The 21,349-nt window shown below is 52.4% G+C and overlaps 1 protein-coding gene across 1 annotated transcript in view; it reads left to right on the forward strand.

Annotated features, from left to right (window-relative positions):
* Nucleotides 1–296: 296 nt before the first annotated feature.
* Nucleotides 297–21,349, forward strand: part of WNT3 (Wnt family member 3) — a 56,453-nt gene continuing 35,400 nt past the window's right edge. The window contains exon 1 of the mRNA XM_003804812.5: nt 297–569. Within this exon, the coding sequence (XP_003804860.1) occupies nt 490–569 (80 nt within the window). The 5' untranslated portion in view covers nt 297–489. The remainder of the gene's footprint in view (nt 570–21,349) is intronic.

Below are 21,349 nucleotides of genomic sequence, written 5' to 3' on the forward strand. Positions count from 1 at the left end.
ACGGTCCCCGCCAGCAAAGGAGCCACCCGTTCATGCCCACGCCAAGCCCTCGCCATGTGAACGCCCGGGTCAAAGCCCCCGCGCCCTAACCCTGGCCAGCGGGGGGCCGCGGCGGTAGCAGAGGGTCCGGCCCACCGCGTCCCCCCGAAGCCCCGCGGCGTCCGGGGCGCGGGCTTTGCCCAAGTTTGCTGGGCGATGCCCTTCCCGGAGCCCGAGTTGTGGGCCGGGCGGGAGGGGCGCGTGATTGACAGGCTGAACTACAGACTCATCTCTTACCTTAGGCCGCGGGCGCTGATTGGCTGCTCGCTGACATCCTCAAACCCGGCTGCTCCGCGCTGGGCTCGGGAGGGGGGCGGCTGCGGGTGGAGGTGCGCTTCTGACAAGCCCGAAAGTCATTTCCAATCTCAAGTGGACTTTGTTCCAACTATTGGGGGCGTCGCTCCCCCTCTTCATGGTCGCGGGCAAACTTCCTCCTCGGCGCCTCTTCTAATGGAGCCCCACCTGCTCGGGCTGCTCCTCGGCCTCCTGCTCGGTGGCACCAGGGTCCTCGCTGGCTACCCAATTTGGTGGTAAGACTCGCCTCTTGTCTGCCTGCGGCCCGGTTTCTCCGCCGCGTCCGGGGAAGGTGGGGGCGCCGGCTGGGGGTGGGCTGCTGCAGGGCTGGGGCTCCTCTCCTCGCCTCCCTCCAGCCCCCCACCCGCCCACCCCTCCTGGATTTTCTGCTGGTGTCGCCTTCAGAATCCAACTCCTGGCTCCTCTGATAATCACCATTTTCCCTGCTCCCCGCTGCAGGGGCTGGAGGACTTTTCCCATCTCAGAAGGTTTCTTATTCTTAGATCCTAACCCTCTGCCCGTCCCAATCTAGAGGCCCCCGAAGACCCCCCATTTGCTTGCAGTTGGGTTTCTGGAAATCCAGCACTGTCCCTGGGGCCCAGCCACTCCTCTTCTCCATTTTGGGGTCTTCATGGGCAAAACCATCCTGTTCCTTCACTGCCACCCCACCTCTGCCGGCGCCTCCATCAAGAGATTCCCCCACAATAACCCCCCTTTGCCTTCCTATTTCAGACCCCAAAGGCTTCAGGGCTCCTCCCGGGGCAGGGGAGTGGGTGGGGGGATTTCATCAGATTCTCCCCACCGCTCTAGATTCATCTTGAGCCTCTGAAGTGAATATGGTATTTGCTGATCCGGGATGCCATTGAATTCGGATTTTATTCATTTCTTGCTTGTCCACCCTGGCAAAAGGGGGGTTCCTTGAAAATGTGTTGTCTGGGAGGGGTAGGCTTGTTGTTCTTTGACCAAAAATCCAATTCTCCATGTCACATTTCTTCCTTTTGGAAAACCGAGGACCGAGGAGAAAGGGAGAGGGAAGGGAGAATTCCGTCCCTGAGAAATGTGGATACAAAAGACATTTTAGTAAATAAGACTGGGAAGCCGGGAGCAGTGCTTGGGGGGGCTGTGCGTGTCTGGGGGGCCTGGGTGAGGAATAAACATCGCTTTGGGAGCCCCAGCTCCAGGAGTCCCCTTGTTTTCCGAGCGGCCCCATCGCCGCTCTCCCACCCTCCGCAGGTCCCAGGGGCCAGAGGGGAAGACACTGAAACCAGTTCTCTAAATTACACTCCGCCTCTCCCCGGTCTCCAGCCCCCTACATTCCGGAAAACTTTAATTAAAGAATCTTCCCCTCCTGGACGTAGGAGAGCCTCGGCCTGGGGGTGGGAGGTGAGGAGGAAGAATTTGGGATCTGTGAGTGAGAAGTGGGCTGTGGCCCCCGGGGTGAAAGTCAGAAAGAAGTGCCACCACGGTGCGGTACCGCCTGCAGGTCCCCAGACTCCCTGCCTTTCGCCAACCCAGAGCCCAGGGTAGGAGGAGCAGAGACAGCGAGACTTGGGGGCCACACCCCGAGTCTTCCAGTTGTTTGGGGATGGCAGCATTTGTGTCTGGGTGTTTGGGGCTCCTGGGAGAGAGGGTGGGGACATGGCCAAGGGTCTCTGTTTAGAGGGTGCTAGGAGTTGCTCCCAGGACGGCCAGCCAAGGGGAAGTCTTTCTTCTGCCCAACCCACACTTTTCCGGGGGGCTGGGCTAACCTGAAGCTTCCAGCACATAAAGAAGTCCATGGGGTGGCCAGGGCAGCCAGGGACTTCAGGAAGGAGGTTCGGCCAGTCTGGGGAAAGGCTGCTGCCAACACCAGTCCAGCCTCACCCGGCCATTCCTGACCCTCTTCCCATTCCCGGGCCAAGGCCATGCCGTTTTTCGCCTTGCTTTCACAGAGACTCTGGTGGGTTGGGGGAGGGTAGGAAGGAAAGGTTTGGCGGCCCATAGGTGGCAGGGACTGAGGAAGAGAGACCAGTCTCTCCGGCCCTATGAACTAGAAGAGGGCACTCTTCCAGTTGGTGGAGATTCTGGTGTGAAATGGTATCTGGGGACCATCTAGATAGGGATTGCCCAATAGGAAGAAACGCTGGGGAAACCTGGAAGGTCAAGACATTGGCCCTAACATAATGCTAGACACATGGCTTGTTTGGGAATTTGGTGGGGGACAGGAATGCTGCTTTGTCTAAGCCAAGGAGAGAGGTGTGTGTGTGTGTGTGTGTGTGTGTGTGTGTGTGTGTGTGTTCTGGGTCTATGACCCTAAGAGGTGTTTTCTATACACCAGTGTGTCTCTGTGTGCAAAAGTGTTTGTGCCTGCAACTGGGCTACTGTGGATGTGAAATCATGTGGGCGTGTTGGGGAATCCTTGGCCCACGACAGGTTGTGCTGTGTCTCTGCACACAAGTGTTAGCAAGTGGCTGGTGCTGTGATGTGTGTATGTACGTGTGTAAGAGACAGAGAGAAGTCTAGAAGTATCTTTGCCCATGTAAAGGTCAGAGCCTGTGTCTGCTTGTGACGCTGGGCTTGACTGTGTTCATGACTGGGCATGTGAGTGTGTGTGTGTGTGTGTGTGTGTGTGTGTGTGTGTGTGTGTACGTGCGCGCGCATGCCTTCATGACAGTGTGGGGAAAGCCCCACAGATGTCTTTGTGCATGAATATCAGTGCTCATGGCCATGACCTGATTGTGCTTGTAAGGAGGAGAGTGAGCCTCAAGTCCATAGCTGTGTGAGGGCTGTGTCTGAGTCTGCCTGTGATCCTGTCCCCAGGTGCTGGGCCCGGGGCTGTGTGGCTGTGAATATGTTTGCAGACATCTACCTGTGGGTATGAATGACACCTGAGCTTGGGTGTTTGGTGGGCAGCCATGGGCCTGGAGGGAAGGTCCAACAGGAAGCAAAAGTCTCACAAGGTGGCTGCAGGGGGCACAGCTGGCCAAGGATGGCAAGCTAGAGAGGCAGGGGCACAGGCTTCCTTGACACCAGCTTGTCCTGTCTGTCCAGGCACTAGAGTCACTGGCCCTTCTCTCTGAGGTTGTTTTTCTTTGGTCTTGGAGCTGGGGTGGAGGGTGAGTCACCTTCTCAGGGTTAGGGCTGGGGCTGTAGGGTAGATGGGCCTCTGATTCCTGATCCCATTTCTGCCCCCACTCCCCAACCCAGCCCCCCGCCTGGCAGTCAGATTCCAAAACTTTGAGCATCTAAGCCCATCTTGGCCTGCCCTCTTTGGCCCACCCAGCTCACGCATTCCCCAGGAAGGATTTACAGGGGAAGTCATGTAGCTGGGATTTCTGTCCACGCGGACTCTCAAGCATGACACCCTGAGTCCACACTGCTCAGACCCCAGTCCTGACAGAAGGTTGACCAGAAGGGACAGCTCTAAGGGGCCTCAGACTGACACCCCTGGAAGGAAGAGATGTTCTCCAGGTAGTGACAGAGCCAGGACAGCAAACAACAGCACTGATTTCTCGAATTCCCCTTGTCAGTCCCAGTTAGCTCCTGGTGGAGAAACTTGTCTTTCTTCTTCTTCTTGGGGGCGCTGGGGTGGGGGGATGAACCTATGTTATTAGGGCCTAGCCCAGCACCTGCTACATTCCAGCGATGGACGTGCAGATGGAGGGGGCCTGCTGGAGATCAGGAGCTCACCCTGCCGCTGTGTGACTGAGGACCAGTGGCCACCCATCTGGGTCTGCTTCCTTACACGTCACCCAGGAGTCCCCAGCCTGCCCTGCCTCACAGCTTGGGTGAAAATGTTTTGCAGAGGACAAGGGCAGTGAGCTGGGAAATAGCACACCTGAGTTCTCGCCATCCCAGGACCCATCCTCCCACTCGAGCACCTGCCTAAGACCTACCTCAGTTTCCCCATCTGTCAGATGTCCTGCTGCCTCTCCCACCCACTCCCACCTCCACCCGCCTTTCAGAGGCTTGTGAACATGTTCAGTCAAACCCCGTGGGGGTCAGTGGGCTGGGCCCAGGGAGGCACCTGGAGACTGCGGGGGAGGAAGGCCCCAGGCCAGGTGTTAACACTTGTAACAGGCAGGAATTACAGCTCGCTGGGGCTGGGCTGGCTGGGGCTGGTGAGGAGCTGAGCTAGCTGGAGGCTGTTGATCCCACAGACAGACAGACAGACAGATGGGCAGATACCAGATCGGATGGCCAGGCTTTAACCGGGTGGTCTCCCTTCCAGGGCAGACCTTTCCCTGGGGGGGATATGGCGGGGAAATTAGTCCAGGTCTCTTGGAAGTTAACAGCCCTCCCGCTCACCCCGCCCCCATTATGGGTGGGGCTTCAGAGTCCAGAGGGAGCAAAATTGGTGGCCGATCTGTTGGTATTCTTCCGATAGGATCACATTTTGCTTAAAAAGAAGAAAGCAGGTCAAACGTTATAATAATACCAAGAGCCTGAGCTGAGTTATGTCCTTAGAAGAACCTGCTGTAATATGTATGTGGATGGCATGGGGGAAGGGGACGCTCTCAGGGAAAGTTCTAGACTCTCAGAGCATTTTGTCAACAGCTCCAGGGCCAAGAGGTGAGCGATGGGTGGAGTCTGAGTATCACCCCCACCTCCACCCCAGGGATCCTGAGGGCTTGGGTCTGTGATGTCTGCCCTGCAATTAATCCTGGCCTGGTGGGAAGACCTTTGGCGAGGAGGTCAAAAGAGGCAGGAGCTGGACTTTGGTGCCAAGTCCTTTAGGAGGTGCTTGCTACAGCTTCACCAGTGGCAAACCCAGCCAGGCCCTACCAGGGCCCACACTCTGGCATCTGGATACATGCTCAATCACTGACAAAGGTGGAGAAACTGAGGCAGACAGCGAGGGCTCTGGGTGGAAATCTCCAAAGAATGGACTCAGCCTAGCAAGCATCTCTCATCCTCCTCACTACAGAACTTAATGCTAATAAACATTAATGGTACTTGGGCAGATGTAGAATTGGAAGAAGTCTCTCCTTGGTCTGGGCAGGAGACAAGGAGCCAGGGGATAAGGAGCCAGGGGATGGCACAGGAAAGGTGACTTATCACAGAGGAGGATGCAGCTAACAAACCCTTCCAGGGAAAAGGAAGTGGGAAAAAGGAAGATTTTTCTGGTCTCAGAATGTGATGAGCCAGGAGTTGAGCAGAACCTTTTCCACCTACCCTGATGTGAGCCACAGAAACCTTCTCCAGCTGCCAAGGAGGGCAAGACATCCTCCACCCCTCATTCCTAACTCAGGGAGGAGGTATGTCTAGCCCCACCCCCACCCCCCGCCAAAGGTTAGAGCCATCCTGATATTACATCTGTACATCCATGTTATCTTGTATGCTGGAAAATGGTGAGAGTGGGGAGATGGAGAGACCTATGTCTGAATTCCAAGTTTAATACCAATGGACCCTGTGACCTAGGATGAGTCCCTTCCCTTCTCTGGGCTTCATTCAAGTCCCTGCCTCCTTCTGGGCTTCATTTTCCTTAACCACATGGAGGGGTCCCTTCTGCCTCTCAGAGTCCCAGGGCTATGACAGGTTCTGGGCTCGTTGCTGTGAAGCATGACACTCTACTGCACACATTCCGGGCCTGTATTAGACAGTCCACCCATTTCTTTCTGTGGCTCCATCTGACCTAAATCCCAAAGAGCTGGCTGCCCTACTCCTGCCAAGCCAACCTGCTTGCACTTCCAAACCTCGCCCCAAACACTCCCACTCTTCTGGAGCCAGGCCATCTGCATTCACATCTGGCTTTTTCATGTACTACCTGGGTAACTAGGGCAAGTTAACCTCTGCAAGCCTCAGTTTCCTCATCTGTAAAATGAGTGTAATGATTGCCTCTATTTCATAGGGTTTTGAAAATGATTGAGTGAATACTTCTTAGAATGATACCTTGCATACAGGAAGCATATCGATGTTAGCTATTTTCACCTCCTATCTGCAAGCTATTGGCTCACTGAAGCTCTGGAGCCAAACTTGCCTCTTCCAAGAAGCCCTCCCAGATTTGCCCCACCTGGCTCTGTTTTCCCCTTTTCTTCTTTTTGCCTGTTTGCCCCACAGTGCTTTAGCTTTATTCTTAAGTTGAGGGTGCTGGGCCAGGCTAATCTCACTTCAGCTCTTTACCTGCTCAGGAAGGGGAGGGCAGGGTAGAGAAGGTTGCTGGAGTGTCCCCTAATCATTCCCCGACCCCCAGAGTCTGCCAGACTCTTGCTGGGACCTAGAGCCAGGGGGCTGGGCACAGAAGGGGTGGGGGAGGCAGGCTTCCCAGGGGGAGTGGCACCAGGGCCGCCCGGAGCAGCCTGAGCAGAAGTTGCTTCTCTAGGAGCTGAGAGATGATTCAGAAGGTGATTTATAGTCGGAAGGCAGAAAGCTTGGCTCCTGGCAGAAGCTGCTGCTTAATTACATTCTTGGGGCGGGGGTAGGGGGGTGGAGGTATGTGTGGGGAGGCAGCAGGGGCCAGACTTCTGCCTCCTCCCCGTCCAGGCCCTGTCCCTTTGGCTGTCCCGGCTCTAAGCAGGGTCCTTCTTTATCCTGCTGCCAGAGAGGGAATTCCCTGCTCTCAGTGAGAGGCTAGGCCAGGATTGCAGGAATAGCTTCTGGGAGTGGAGAAGGTGGGAAAAGAGGGAGGAAGCCGGATCCCATCTCCCGGGACTTCTCCAAGGGAGACTGGATGGCGACGGGCTGGAAAACGGGCCTTCTGGGAAGGAGCACTGGGTCTCCTCCCTGCTTCTGGGCAGCGGAATAGCTAAGGCACCTGGGCAGAGTTGAGTTTCTTTCTTTCTTTCTTTTTTTCTTGAAACAGAGCCTTGCTCTGTCGCCCAGGCTGGAGTGCAGTGGCACAATCTTGGCTCACTGCAACTTCTGCCTCCCGAGTTCAAGCAATTCTCCTGCCTCAGCCTCCCGAGTAGCTGGGATTACAGGTGCGCACCAGGATGCCTGGCTAATATTTGAATTTTTTAGTAGAGATGGGGGTTTCACCATGTTGGCCAGGCTGGTCTCGAACTCCCGACCTCAGGTAATCCACCCGCCTCGGCCTCCCAAAGTGCTGGGATTACAGGCGTGAGCCACCGCACCCAGCCAGAGTTTCTAGAATCTTCTGAGAGGCAACTCCACGCTCTCCTTCGGGCACCCTGTCCTGCTGCTGCCTGGGAGGGCCTGCCTGCAGGTTTGCTCCTTTTCTGTTGCTCGGGTCTCAGTGGGCCATGGGGGCTGGAGAGAAGGTCCTGCGCTCAGAGGCTGAAACCCGGTTCTTCAGCGTTAGGCAGCCTGTCTCTCGTGAGCACAGTGGCTACCCCAGGTGCACAACGGTTCTGCCAGCAGGCGCGGCCCCATACCCTCATGTCAAACTAATATCTCAGAGAGTCACCCCAATGCCGCTGGGTGCAGCTACAATCACTTCCGCGCCATTGACAGGAGCCCCCATTCTGTTTCCATACCTGCTGAGTTGACATCAGCATTTCCCATATTAACACTGACCCATGCAGCAACCCGCCCGATGACACCTAAGGCCGCTTAGTTCCCTGCATCGCAGCCGTGAATCCCAAATCCCTCACTGCTAGTTCTTAAGGCTGGAAAGGTGTAGGGCGGGCAGGGGTAGAGTTGCTGAAGCCAGTAGTGTCGATTTATCTGTTTGCAGCCTGGCCTGTACAGCCGGGAGGAATTGGCAGGGGTCAGGATGGGGACACTAGACAGCTCTCTGGTTCCCCCTGAGGCGGGCCTTCTCAAAATGGCCTCATTATGTGTGTGGAGTGAATTCCAGAAATGTCAGGCACACCCATACATCTAGGGAATGAAGGAGACGCCGGAGCGGGCTCTGGGGCGAGAGGGGCCAGTGTGAGGAGGTGGGCGGCTTCCGGGCAGGGAGTTAGGGCACCTGAGACCTGGCTCTGCCACCATCTTGATATTAGGCAACTTCCTGAACTGTTCTGAGTCTCAGTAACTAGGAGAGTTGGATAAGCTGCTGGCCAAAGACTTCCAGCTCTGAGATTGCAGTCATGGAGGCTGTATTCCGCGTTCAGGTCACCCAGCTATTTGGACCATCTGTGCCTGGTGGAGGGGGTGGTCACTGAAAGCTGGTCTCAGGGAAGGGTGGGGGGTGCAGAGCTCTAAACTCTACACACAAAGAGCTGTGAGACGGTGGATGAGTCTCCTCCCTCCCTCAGTTTTCTCATCTGCAAATTGGATGATGATAATAACACGACCACCTGCCCTGCCTGCTTGCAGGGCCGTGAAGAGCTTCAGGTGGAATAATCTTTGTGGGCATGCCCCGTGACCAGTTGGCCTCAGACGTGAGGCCTCTGTGTCCTCTGCCGGGGGCTCTCCATTGAGCATCAGGACCCCTATAGGAAGGAGCTGAGGACTCCTTCCTGAGGACACTTGGGAAGTGTCAGGTTCTTTCCAGAGAAGTTAACTATCATTGTGAGTCCTAGAAAAGAGGAATAAGAAGGCCGGGCATGGGGCTTACGCCTGTAATCCCAGCACTTTGGGAGGCCGAGGCGGGTGGATCACCTGAGGTCAGGAGTTTGAGGCCTGCTTGGCCAACATGGTGAAACCCCGTCTCTACTAAAAATACAAAAAATTAGCTGGGCGTGGTGGTGGGCGCCTGTAATCCCAGCTACTCGGAAGGCTGAGGCAGGAGAATCGCTTGAACCTGGGAGGCGGAGGTTGCAGTGAGCCGAGATTGTACCACTGCATTCCAGCCTGGGCAACAAGACCGACACTCTGTCTCAAAAAAAAAAAAAAAGAAAGAAAGAAAAGAGGAGAGGAATAAGAGCTAGTCCCTGCTCAGACAGTGCTAAGAATGGACCTAAGAGCCCCCCTGAGCCTCTGAGCTTGAGGAGTTGATATTTCCAGCAGAGGAAGAAGTGGGGCTGGACAGGGGAGTCCTCAGCTCCTTCCTGTAGGGGTCCTGATGCTCACTGGAGAGCCCCTGGGAGAGGGCACAGAGGCCTGAGGTCTGAACCCAACTGGTCACGGGGCATACCCAGGTTCACAGCTCAGGGCATGGGGCTTGGTTATCCTCCTGGCCTAATGCAAAAACCACTGGCCAGACCCAGAGTGAGATTTCCAACCAGGGACACATGGGAAGATGTAGGTGGAGGTGAGGGGGGCGAGGGCAAAGGGCTGCCAGCTGGAAGGGGCTCTGCTGAGGCCTGTAGTCGTCAGGGAATCCTAATGGCCTGGGTAAGGCCTAGCAAACTAGGAGACAGGCACAAGCCATTCCCTCCAGCTTGGCTGGAAAAACTGCGAGGACTGAGTGTGTGTACGTGTGTGTTGGGGAGGGGGATGGGAGCAACAGGACCAAGCACCCAGGTCTGTCTGGAAGACCTTTCTGGGAAACCTGCCCCTGGGCACAGAGTCCCACTTATCTGCCAGAGCCAGCTGGGCCAGCAAGGAAAACCAATCTCGCAGGGCCCATTAGGAATGCAAATAGGGCTTGTGCTGTGAGTGAGCAGGATCCCGCCTCCTCTCCAGCTCCCACCAATCATCTTCACAAGGTGGATTGCTGAGGGTGCCACTCTCCTGCTCTGACACCTCCCATGGCTCCCCTCTTCCTATCTGGTACTGAGGCTCCCTATGATTTCACTTCTGTCCACCTGCGCCGTTGTAACTTTCACAAACCCCCTCGATCCCCCCAATAACCCACTTCAACTGGAATACTCACCTCTTTGCTTGTTCATTGAAATACTTCCACCTCCTCTCTCTGACTTTAAAAGGCAGCCCAACCTGGGGCCTGTTGACCCGGGGTCAGTCTGCTCTGCGCTGCTCAGCTCGGACCCCACTTGGCTCAGGTCATGTAGCTAACAGCCCTGAACTATGGAGGGTCCTTAGAGGGTCTCTCAAGGTGGATGGGCCCCTCGACCTGAGCAGGCTGCTGTCCCAGGAGTGGAGATGAGCCTTTTCTCCACAGTGTCAACTCCCCTGGGTTTCTTTTTCTTTTTTTTTTAATCCCAGTTCCACTTGTAAACGTTTCCTATTTGTGTACTATTTCCCCCTCCATGTTCACCAGTTCACACGATGCTTAAGTGTCTAAGTCGTTAATTTTAAGATTGCAATTGGCAGAAGTTGTTTCTCTATCTAGGAACAGGTTAATACGTTTGTTGACCATGTGCTATGTGCTGGTCCCCATGCAGACATCATGATTTATCTGAATCTAATTCTTGCCAGTTTATAGATAGGGAGTCCCACAGTGCAGCCTGGGCATGGCGTGGGAAGCCCTGAGCCCACACCCTGTTGGACCTAAAGCCTTTTTCCTTCTACCACCATTCAGGCTCAGTTGTGGACTTGTTCATATTCTGCTTTGTTCCCCAAAGGATGGTTTTGAGACAAGTTTACACTTGACCTTCCACTCAAAGGCTGATGCTTTGGGCTTATAGATACTATTTGTGAACGTCTGGGAAGTCTCTTATTTGGGGATGTGTCCTCCTCACTGGCCACCTTTCCACAAGCCATCAGGCTGTCCTCAAGCTGGGATTGCACAGTTGCTGACAGCAGTGGCCATGTGAGGATTTTGTTGCCCCTGGGATGGGTAAGGGGCGACCTTGATCAAATCACTGCCTCCCGGGCCTCAGTTTCCTCATCTGTGAAACAGAAAGGGTAGCGTAAATGACCTCTCAGATTCCTTCCAGCACTAAGCTCTTTCCTTCTACTTAGTCCTTTTTGCTGCTTTGCATCTGGTCTCCATCATATATGTGCTAGAAAGCAGATGGGCAGAATCTTCTTTCTTGCCCTAGTCCAATTCTTGTGTTGGTATCTCTGAAACAGCCAATTGTTCATTTCACTTTTACAATTCGACCTTCAGCTTTATTTCTCCCCGAGGAGCCAGCATGCTTTCTCCTTTCTGATAAAGCATGCTTCCCTTTATGTCCTGGCTATGAGAAAACTCAGAGGTCCACCTGAAGCCACATCCTTGCACCCGTGTGGACCTTGACCCTGATCCTGCTCTTCCGTTTTTATTTTGTTATTGAATCTGATGTGTTTTCCGTCATCAGCCTCTTGAGGGCAGACATGTTGGAGTCTTTGTACCTGGCCTGGGCATAATGGATCCTCAATAAAGACTTGTCTTTGGGATACACATTTGCTGTCAACCTCTTCAAATCCTTTCTGGAAAGAAGCAAGGCACATGCGAATTAAAAAGCAAAATAAACATTGCTCTGGGAGGGAGTTGGTCCTGACTGGATAGTTTTGAGTTATGAGAATTCCAGTCTGCTTCTGTTTCTTTTTTTTCTGTTTATTTATTTACTTAGAGATGGAGTTTTGCTCTTGTTGCCCAGGTTGGAGTGCAGTAGCATGATCTCGGCTCACTGCAACCTCCGCCTCCTGGGTTCAAGCAATTCTCCTGCCTCAGCCTCCCAAGTACCTGGGATTATAGGCATGCGCCACCACACCCAGCTAATTTTGTATTTTCAGTAGAGATAGGATTTCACCATGTTGGTCAGGCTGGTATCAAACTCCTGACATCAAGTGATCCACCTGCCTCGGCCTCCCAAAGTGCTGAGATGACAGGCGTAAGCCACCAGGCCCGGCCTTCTTTCTGTTTCTTTACTGTCAGCTTTTCCCCAGGTCTACAAAGGTCTTGTCTTCAGAGAAGTCGCCTCTTTTTTTTCCTCCATGATCTTCTCCACTCTAAAGCTGAGGTTGGTTCCTAATCTTCCTCTAGGGACTGTCTCTCGTTCCTGGCCAATGACTATGTCCACCCCTACCCCTGGCTCCCTTCACAACTGGTTCCTCCCACCCTCCCTTGCCTTGGAAGCCGACGGTGCTATTGCCACCATTCCACAGGTGACGGAGTGCCCAGGTAGCACCCACCCTCTCTCCAACAGAGCTGCTCCCGTCCCCAGCAGCCATCGTGAGGGCCAAGCCCCACTCTGCAGATGGAGCCCCAAGGAGGAGCAGAGGGGAGCGGCCGGCCAGGGATCTCCCCATTCACCCAGCAAGGTGTCCTCACAACTCTAACCGGCTCTCCCCTCCCCTCCGCTTCTGCCCTTGGGCAACACATCTGCAGGTCACCCCACCCAGTCCCTGACTTCGGAGGAGAGAATGTCTAGCCTCAGGCTGGGTGGTTCTCCATCTTAACTGAAGCTTCCATAGGGGATTCTGGAGCCTTTCTCTGCTACCAGTAAGGATGGAGTCTGTGACCTCTGCACTGTCCTGGAAGCTAAAGCAGCCTCTTCATCCCCATGTTACCTGTGAGAAAACTGAGGCTCAGCTGGGCGCGGTGGCTCACGCCTGTAACCCCGGCACTTTGGGGGACAAAGGCAGGCAGATCACCTGAGGTCGGGAGTTTGAGGCCAGCCTGACCAACATGGAGAAACCCCAACTCTACTAAAAATACAAAATTAGCCGGGTGTGGTGGCGCGTGCCTGTAATCCCAGCTACTGGGGAGGCTGAGAAAGGAGAATCGCTTCAACCGAGGGCTGAAGTTGCGGTGAGCTGAGACCTGGCCATTGCACTCCAGCCTGGGCAATAAAAGCGAAACTCTGTCTCAAAAAAAAAAAAAAAAAAAAGGAAAAGAAAAAGAAAAAAGAAAAAAAGAAAACCGAGGATCACAGGACCCAACCAGGAGCTGTAAGGAGCTCGGAAGCAAGTGGGCGGCTCCAGTGGCAGCTAGTAATTCCTCGCTTATGATGTCCCGGGTATCACATACATTGAGGAAACAAAGCACACACATTAGCTCATCCTCCCGACAACCCCAGGAGGCAGAGACTCTTGTTATCCCCATTCTACAGATGAGAAACTGAGGCCCTGAGGCACCATTCCATTGCCGAAGGCTCCATGGTTGGTAAACCCCAGAGCTCTAAACAAGAGACAAACTGCCTGAAGCCAGGCCCTTCAGTGACACCACACCACACCACACCACAGCCAGGAAGTTCCTCCTTAGATCTGACTTCAGTCTTTCCTTAATCCAGGCCCAGGTTTTCTTCCTGGGGATGTGAATATCACTGTCAAGTTTCAGTTTGGTTTGGTTTGAGACAGGATCTTGCTCTGTTGCCCAGGCTGGAGTGCAGTGGTACAATCACAGCCCACTGTAGCCTCAATCTCCTGGGGTCAAGCTATCCTCCTGCCTTAGCTTGCCAAATCACTAAGACTACAGGCAAGCGCCATATGTGGCTAATTTTTTTAATTTTAATTTTTATTTATTTTTGAGACAGAGTTTTCACTCTTGTCACCCAGGCTGCAGTGCAATTGCAAGATCTTGGCTCACTGCAACCTCCACCTCCCCGGTTCAAGCGATTCTCCTGCCTCAGCCTCCCATGTAGCTGGGATTATAGGCGCCCGCCACCACACCTGGCTAATTTTTGTATTTTTAGTAGAGATGGGATTTCACCATGTTGGCCAGGCTGGTCTCAAACTCCTGACCTCAGGTGACCCGCCCACCTCAACCTCCCAAAATGCTGGGATTACAGGCGTGAGCCACTGTGCCCGGCCTTTTTTCTTTTTTTTTGTAGAGATGGCATCTCCCTACATTACTCTTGCTTGAACTGGACTCAAACAATCCTCCTGCCTCAGCCTCTCAAAGTGCTGGGATTCCAGGGGTAGGGTTCCAGTTTGCACTTGAGGACCAGGGTTCGTCTCATCCCTGAATCTTCCTGTGTCCGGAGTTGGTTCCTTCCAGTGGGTTCGTGGTCTCACTGACTTCAAGAATGAAGCCACGTACCTTTGCGGTGAGTGTTACAGGTCTTAAGGACCCCAAGAGTGAGCAACAGCAAGAGTTATCCTGAAGAGCAAAAGAACAAAGTTTCCGCAGCATGGAAGGCGACCCAAGGGGGTTGGTGCTGCTGGGTTGGGGGTGGGGGGGGTGGGCGGGGAGGCAGCTTTTATTCCCTCATTTGTCCCAGCCCATGTCCTGCTGATTGGTCCATTTTACAGAGTGCTGATTGGTCCATTTTACAAACCTCTAGCTAGCTACAGAGCACTGATTGGTGCGTTCTTACAGAGCACTGATTGGTGCATTTTACAAACCTCTTGTAAGACAGAAAAGTTCTCCAAGTCCCCAGTTGACCCAGGAAGTCCGGCTGGCTTCATCTCTCATTCCTTCTCTAGAACAATTCCTCCCAGGAGACCCATCCTCTACTCACCTTTAACTACTTGTTCTTCCTCTTCTGATCTCTTACCAGCTTTTCTACAACTTCCTGCAAGTCCTATAGCCACAGAATTGCCTTTAAATCAGGGAAAGAGGAGGCCTGCCATCAGCTCTCTGATTTAGAGGCTTCCGTCTGGTGTCTTACAGCACTTCCCTTCCCCATAGGGCAGGGAGTCTGGAATCCAGCATGCCTGCCCTCAAGAGGCTTATGACGGAAAACACATCAGATTAAATAACAAAATAAAAACAGGCTAGTTGTGGTGGCTTGCGCCTGTAGTCCCAGCACTTTGGGAGGCCGAGGCAGGCAGATCACTTGAGGTCAGGAGTTCGAACCAGCCTGGCCAACATGCTGAAACCCCGTCTCTACTAAAAATACAAAAATTAGCCGGGTATAGTGATGCATGCCTGTAATCCCAGCTACTCAGGAGGCTGAGGCAGAAGAATTGCTTGAACCCAGGAGGTGGTGGTTGCAGTGAGCCGAGATCACACCACTGCACTCCAGCCTGGGCAACAGAGTGAGACTCTGTCTCAAAAAATAAAAATAAATAACAAAAACAGAAGAGCAGGATCAAGGTCAAGGAGAAGACAAATATGCAAGTCAAGGTCAATGCAGGTGCAAGGATGGAGCTTGCCCTGAGTTTCCTCACAGCCAGGACATAAGGGAAAACACGCTTTACCTGAAAGGAGAAGGCATGCTGGGTCCTCAGGGAGAAATGCCCACCTACAGCCTGTGCCCACCCTCTTCAGCTGCGCCATGAGAATTTAGGCTCCTGGAGTATCTGGCCCAGACAGCCGTGAGCCTGCTTCCGGGCTCTGCAGGCCTCTGCCTGGGGCCCATTCTGCCAGGGCAGGCTACACTGCCTGTGGCCAAGGGCTGGTCAAGGGAAATTCATTTGCAAGGGCTGTGGCTGGAGCTTGAGGGTGTGGCTGGGGCCTCCAGCGTGGGATGCAGAAGGGATGGGCAGGCTGCAGGCCTGGGGCTAGATCTCCCATGTCACCATTGTCTAGCGTGAACTTTATCAAGTAACCTAGCCCTCTAGGTGGCAAGTAAGGTTTTTGCCAAGATAGGAGGATAGAATGATTGTTTAACTTTTTTTTTTTTTTCTTTCTTGAGACATAGTCTTGCACTGTTGCCCAGGTTGGATTGCAGTGACGCGATCTCACTATAACCTCTGCCTCCCAGGTTCAAGCGATTCTCCTCCCTGAGCCTTGCGAGTAGCTGGGATCATAGGTGTGCACCGCCACACCTGGCTAAGTTTTGTATTTTTAGTAGAGACAAGGTTTTGTTGGCAAGGCTGGTCTCAAACTCCTGAGCTCAGGTGATCTGCCTGTCTGGGCCTCCGAAAGTGCTGGGATTACAGGTGTGAGCCGCTACGCCTGGCCAAGTGATTAACTTTTTAATGAAAGTACAGGAAAAGACATAAACTGTCTTTCCTCTGCTTTCACCCTGCAATAATTGGTACAGAAGACTTCTGTGACCAAATGCGTGCATACACCAAGCAAGCTGTCAATTCTGCGGCAGACATCAGCCAGCGTCCTCTAATCCAATTCAATTCTGATGATCTCCACCTGGACATAGCATCTGATCCCATAGGTTGAGGTCTTAGTTCCCAGGACAGCCTCCCACTTCCAGTAGCAATCCCAAGCCCCAGGCTGCTTTACATGTGCTCCTGACTGACCTGCTATAAATCAGGGTTCCTGTGACTTCCTCCTTGGGTTCCATTAATTTGCTAGAGTGGCTCGCAGAACACAGGAACACACGTTTACTGGTTTATTATAAAGGATATTACAAGGATACAGATGAAGAGGTGCATAGGGCGAGGTATGGGAGAAGCTGCACTGAGCTTCCACGCCCTTCCCAGGCACACCACCTTTCAGGAACCTCCACGTGTTCCGCTATCCGGAAGCACTTGAACCCTGTCCTTTTGGGCTTGTATGGGGGCTTCATTCCATAGGTATCATTGATTAAACCATTGGCCACTAGTGATCAACTTAATCTTCAGCCCCCTCTCCCCTTCCCAAAGGATGGGGTTGGGGTTAGGGTTGGGAGTCCAACCCTCTAATCTTGGCCGGGTGCGGTGGCTCACACCTGTAATCCCAGCACTTTGGGAGGCCGAGGCAGGTGGATCATCTGAGGTCAGGAGTTCGAGACCAGCCTGACCAACATGGTGAAACCCCATCTCTACTAAAAATACAAAAAAATTAGCCGGGCATGGTGGCAGGTGCCTGTAATCCCAGTTACTGGGGAGGCTGAGGCAGGAGAATCGCTTGAACCCAGGAGGCGGAGGTTGCAGTGAGCTGAGATCACAACACTGCACTCCAGCCAGGGAGACAGAGTCAAACTCCGTCAAAATAAATAAATAAATAAATAAATAAATAAAAGAAAAGAAAGTCCAACCCTTTAATCCTGCCTGGGTCTTTTGGGGTAACCAACCTCAATCTTGAAGCTGCCTAGGGGCTGCCAGCTCTTCCGTCAGCTCATTAGCATACAAAAAGACATCACTTTGGAGTTTCTAAGGATTTTAGGAGTTGTACACTGGGAAACTAGGTCGAAGACCAAATATATATTTTATAATATCACAAACATGCGTACAGGCGAGCACACAACTTGTCAGTGTACAGCTTAATGAGCTGGATAGAATATCTTATGTTTAACAGTTTGTGAACCTGGCATGAAACTTTTCAATACTGGGCACATGGTAGATGAGGCTTCATTGAGTGGTCTCAATGCTACAGCCAGGCCTTAGGGCTTGGCGGGGAAACAGTTCCACCAGGGTCGAACTGGCACAGCATCGGGAAGAAGGCTTACCTCCTCTAATGCGGCTGCATCATCTCCGTCCCTCCCTTGGCAGACCCACAGTGGCACTGCCCTCCCTCACAGCTGTGGTCACTTACCTCCAAGTCCCTTTTTGTTAAACTTGGACCATGTTTTAGCTTTTCTCAGCCTCAACGGATCTTCTTTTCTGATCAGTTTAGTCAGTCTTATTTTAATTTAATTTAATTCAATTCAATTCAATTTAATTTGTTTTTCAAGATAGAGTCTCGCTCTGTTGCCCAGAGTGGAGTGTAATGGCGCAATCACAGCTCACTGCAGCCTCCGCCTCCCAGGTTCAAGCTATTCTCCTGCCCCAGCCTCCCAAGTTGCTGGGATTACAGGCACCTGCCACCATGCTTGGCTAATTTTTCTATTTTTAGTAGAGATGGGGTTTCACCATGTTGGCCAGGCTGGTCTCCAGCTCCCGACCTCAGGTGATGTGCCCACCTCAGCCTCCCAAAGTGCTGGGATTACAGGCGTGAGCCACCGTGCCCGGCCACTTTGGTCATTTTTAAATGGTCTAATTAGGAGTGCAGCAGCAGCAGATATGACTGTGTTGTTGTATACTCCTCAGCCTGGCCCCTGCTGCCCTGCACCCGCTCCTCTCCCAACCCCAACATGGGCCTGGGTACAGCAGTCCTGGACTCTAGATGGTTCTGCCTTTTTATCTGGGTGGACTTCACCTCTCCAAGCCTTGGTTTTCTCTCTGCAAAATGGGGATAATGAGGGCTATTGTGAGGATGAAAGGATATAACACATATGAGACTAGCACAGGGTCAGGTGTGTACTCAGTGAGTTAGACACACATTTTGCTGACATTAATTTCATGTTACAGTCTGCGTTGTTCTCGTGCGCACCTCACTTCTCCGTGCCTCTGCGCTACCCCCGCCTTCTCTTGGGATGACTGCAAACTCCTGTTTGGTCTTGAAATCATAGTTCAGCCATCACTTCCTCTGTGCAGCCTTCCCTCAGCACCGCGGCCCCAGCAAAGGCCCTTCTGAGCACATCTATTTCATGGACTAGACTGTAAGTCACCTGTGGGCAGGACCAGATCTCCATCATCTTTCAACCCACACCACCAAACATAGCACAGGGCACACAGTGGATCCTCAAAGACAGGTTGTGGGATGAAAGGACACTGTCGAGAGTCACCTGCTGGTCCCAGACTCTTGTCTCCCTGCTCCAGCTGGATTCTCATTGCCTCTGTGATGCTCTGCCAGGAAGACCAGCTGGTACTTGTTGTGTATTTTCCTGTATTCTCAGATACCTCTTCATGTGCATCTGTCTTGTCTTCCCAGTGTAAGAGTCAGCCCCTGAGGGCAGGGATTCTGCTCTGTAGGCCTCTGCATCACTAGCGAGCCTCACACATCATCCTGAGTGTTGCAGGAGCACAGTTAGGAATTCTGTTATCAGGCCAGGCATGGTGGCTCACATCTGTAATCCCAGCACTTTGGGAGGCCGAGGTGGGCGGATCACCTGAGGTCAGGAGTTCTAGACCAGCCTGACCAACATGGTGAAACCCCGTCTCTACTAAAAATACAAAAATTAGCTGGGTGTGGTGGTGGGCAGCTGTAATGCCAGCTACTCGGGAGGCTAAGGCAGGAGAATCACTTGAACCTGGGAGGTGGAGGCTGCAGTGAGCCGAGATCGCGCCACTGCACTCCAGCCTGGGTGACACAGTGAGACTCCATCTCCAATAAATAAATAAATAAATAAATAGGAATTCTGTTAGCACTTGGCCCAGGAATCAGACTCCTTCCCAAGCAGGCTGCAGTTCAGGCTCAGCTGGTCCCCACTCTCTGGGACAGCACTCCCCTCACTCTGTGATCTCCCAGGAAGTCCGGCTCTGGGCATCTAACCTTGGTGTGGGGAGGCAACATAGCACTCCAGAAAGAGGGTAGGCTCTGTGACAGAACCACTTGTGGTGCAAATCCCAGATGTCCACTTCATAGCTTCTAGAACTTTGCTTTGGGTGGTTGCTTAAAAATCTGAGTCTCAGTCTCTTCCTCTGTATAATGGGAATAAAAAATATGATCTCAAGGTAGTTGTGAGGTTGAAATGAAATAACAGACAGAAACTGGCCAGGCGCGGTGGCTCATGCCTGTAATCCCTACATTTTGGGAGGCCAAGGCAGACAGATCATTTGAGGTCCGGAGTTCGAGACCAGCCTGGCCAACATGGTGAAACTGTCTCTACTAAAAATACAAAAAGTAGCCAGGCATGGTGGCGCACACCTGTAATCCCAGCTACTCAGGAGGCTGAGATGGGAGAATCGCTTGAACCTGGGAGGCGGAGGTTGCAGTTAGCTGAGATGACACCACTGCACTCCAGCCTGGGCAACAGAGTGAGACTCCATCTCGGAAAAAAAAAAAAAAAAGTAGAAATAATAGAAACTGAGTTGAAGGTGAGTCATTAAAGATGTTCTACAGGTCATCTAATGTAGCAGGGTTATAAAAATATTCTCTCCCAGGCCAGGCTTCTTTAGAGCAGAAAGATCTGAATTCCTTCCAAAACAGAAAAGGCTGGCTTCAGGGAATCCCACACACTTTATGTTGGTTTGTCCCAACCAATAAGCCTATCTGAAGAAAGAAGCGGGTGGGGAGGCATGTGGCAGAAGTCTGTGACTTGGTGGACAAAAGGCAATGCAGACTCTGGCATGACCTTGCGTTCTGGTATCCTGTTCGGCCAGAGTACTCACAAAGGCCTCCAGTTCTCAGGAAGGGAAGGGTGAATTAAATGTGGTTAGCTATCAGGGATTTTTTTTTTTTTTTTTTTTTTTTTTTTTGAGACGGAGTCTTGCTCCTCTGTCACCAGACTGGAGTACAGTGGTGTGATCTTGGCTCACTGTAACCTCCGCCTCACAGGCTCAAGTGATTCTCCTGCCTCAGCCTCCTAAGTAGCTGGGACTACAGGCACGCACCACCATGCCTGGCCAATTTTTTGTATTTTTAGTAGAGACGGGGTTTCCCCATGTTAGCCAGGATGATCTCGATCTTCTGACCTCGTGATCCACCCGCCTTGGCCTCCCAAAGTGCTGGGATTACAGGTGTGAGCCACTGCGCCCAGCCTATCAGGGATTTTTATGGGGGTTCCAAGGAGTGGTCTGTGTAGATTTAATATCACCCTAGTTAATGGCTGAGGCACTGGCTGTGTAAGCCCTTGCTAAGCACAGTGAGTGAGTGTGGCTGGAAGTGCAGGAGGCCTGGGTGGGATGCAGGCTGATCCAGGGCTGGCAGTCACTGTGTGCATCCAACCTTTAGGCGAGAGAGGGCTGCTAAACTCTGAGAAGGAATTCAGGGTGAAGAAGGGCTGATGTGCCAATGGTATGGCTGGCACAAGCCTAAGCAGATACCAGCTATTCTCCTGCAAGCTGATCAAAAATATTTTTATTACATAATACTTGACATATACAAGAGAACAATCATATATATTAGATATGATAACAGAATGAAAACCTGAGCCTCACTATATCCCTGAAGGACCAGACTGTGACTAGGCCATTGTGTCCATCTGTGGGTCCTCAGCCCATTCCCCATCTCCCTCTAGATGTGACCACATCCTGAATTTTACCTATTTATTCCATTACTTAAAAATACTGGTTTTTGGCTGGGCATAGTGGCTCATGCCTGTGATCCCAGCACTTTGGGAGGCCGAGGCGGGAGGATCACCTGAGGTCAGGGGTTCGAGACCAGCCTGGCCAACATGGTGAAACCCCATCTCTACTAAAAATACAAAAATTAGCTGGGTGTGTTAGCACACGCCTGTGGTCCTAGCTACTCGGGAGGCTGAGGCAGGAGAATCGCTTGAATCCAGGAGGCAGACGTTGCAGAGAGCCGGGATCACGCCACTGCACTCCAGCCTGGAGACCCTGTCTCAAAAAAACAAAAAACCAACAAACAAAAAACTGGTTTTCCCAGGTAATAATGCCTAAATGAAATGTTTTATTTTGCCTATTTTTAGCATTATAAAAATGGTGTTATACTGCATGTGGCCCTCCATGTTGAGCTCTTCTCTCTCTGCATTGTGTTTCTAAGTTTCAAACTGTTCCTGGATCTTGCTGTAGTTCTCACATGCTCACAGTTGCATAATAGTCCATCTTTAGAATATACAGTTTATCTGTTTTGTCTCCTGGCCATGGA

This window comes from Pan paniscus, chromosome 19 (assembly GCF_029289425.2).
Source record: "Pan paniscus chromosome 19, NHGRI_mPanPan1-v2.0_pri, whole genome shotgun sequence".
NCBI classification, from domain to species: Eukaryota; Metazoa; Chordata; class Mammalia; order Primates; family Hominidae; genus Pan; species Pan paniscus.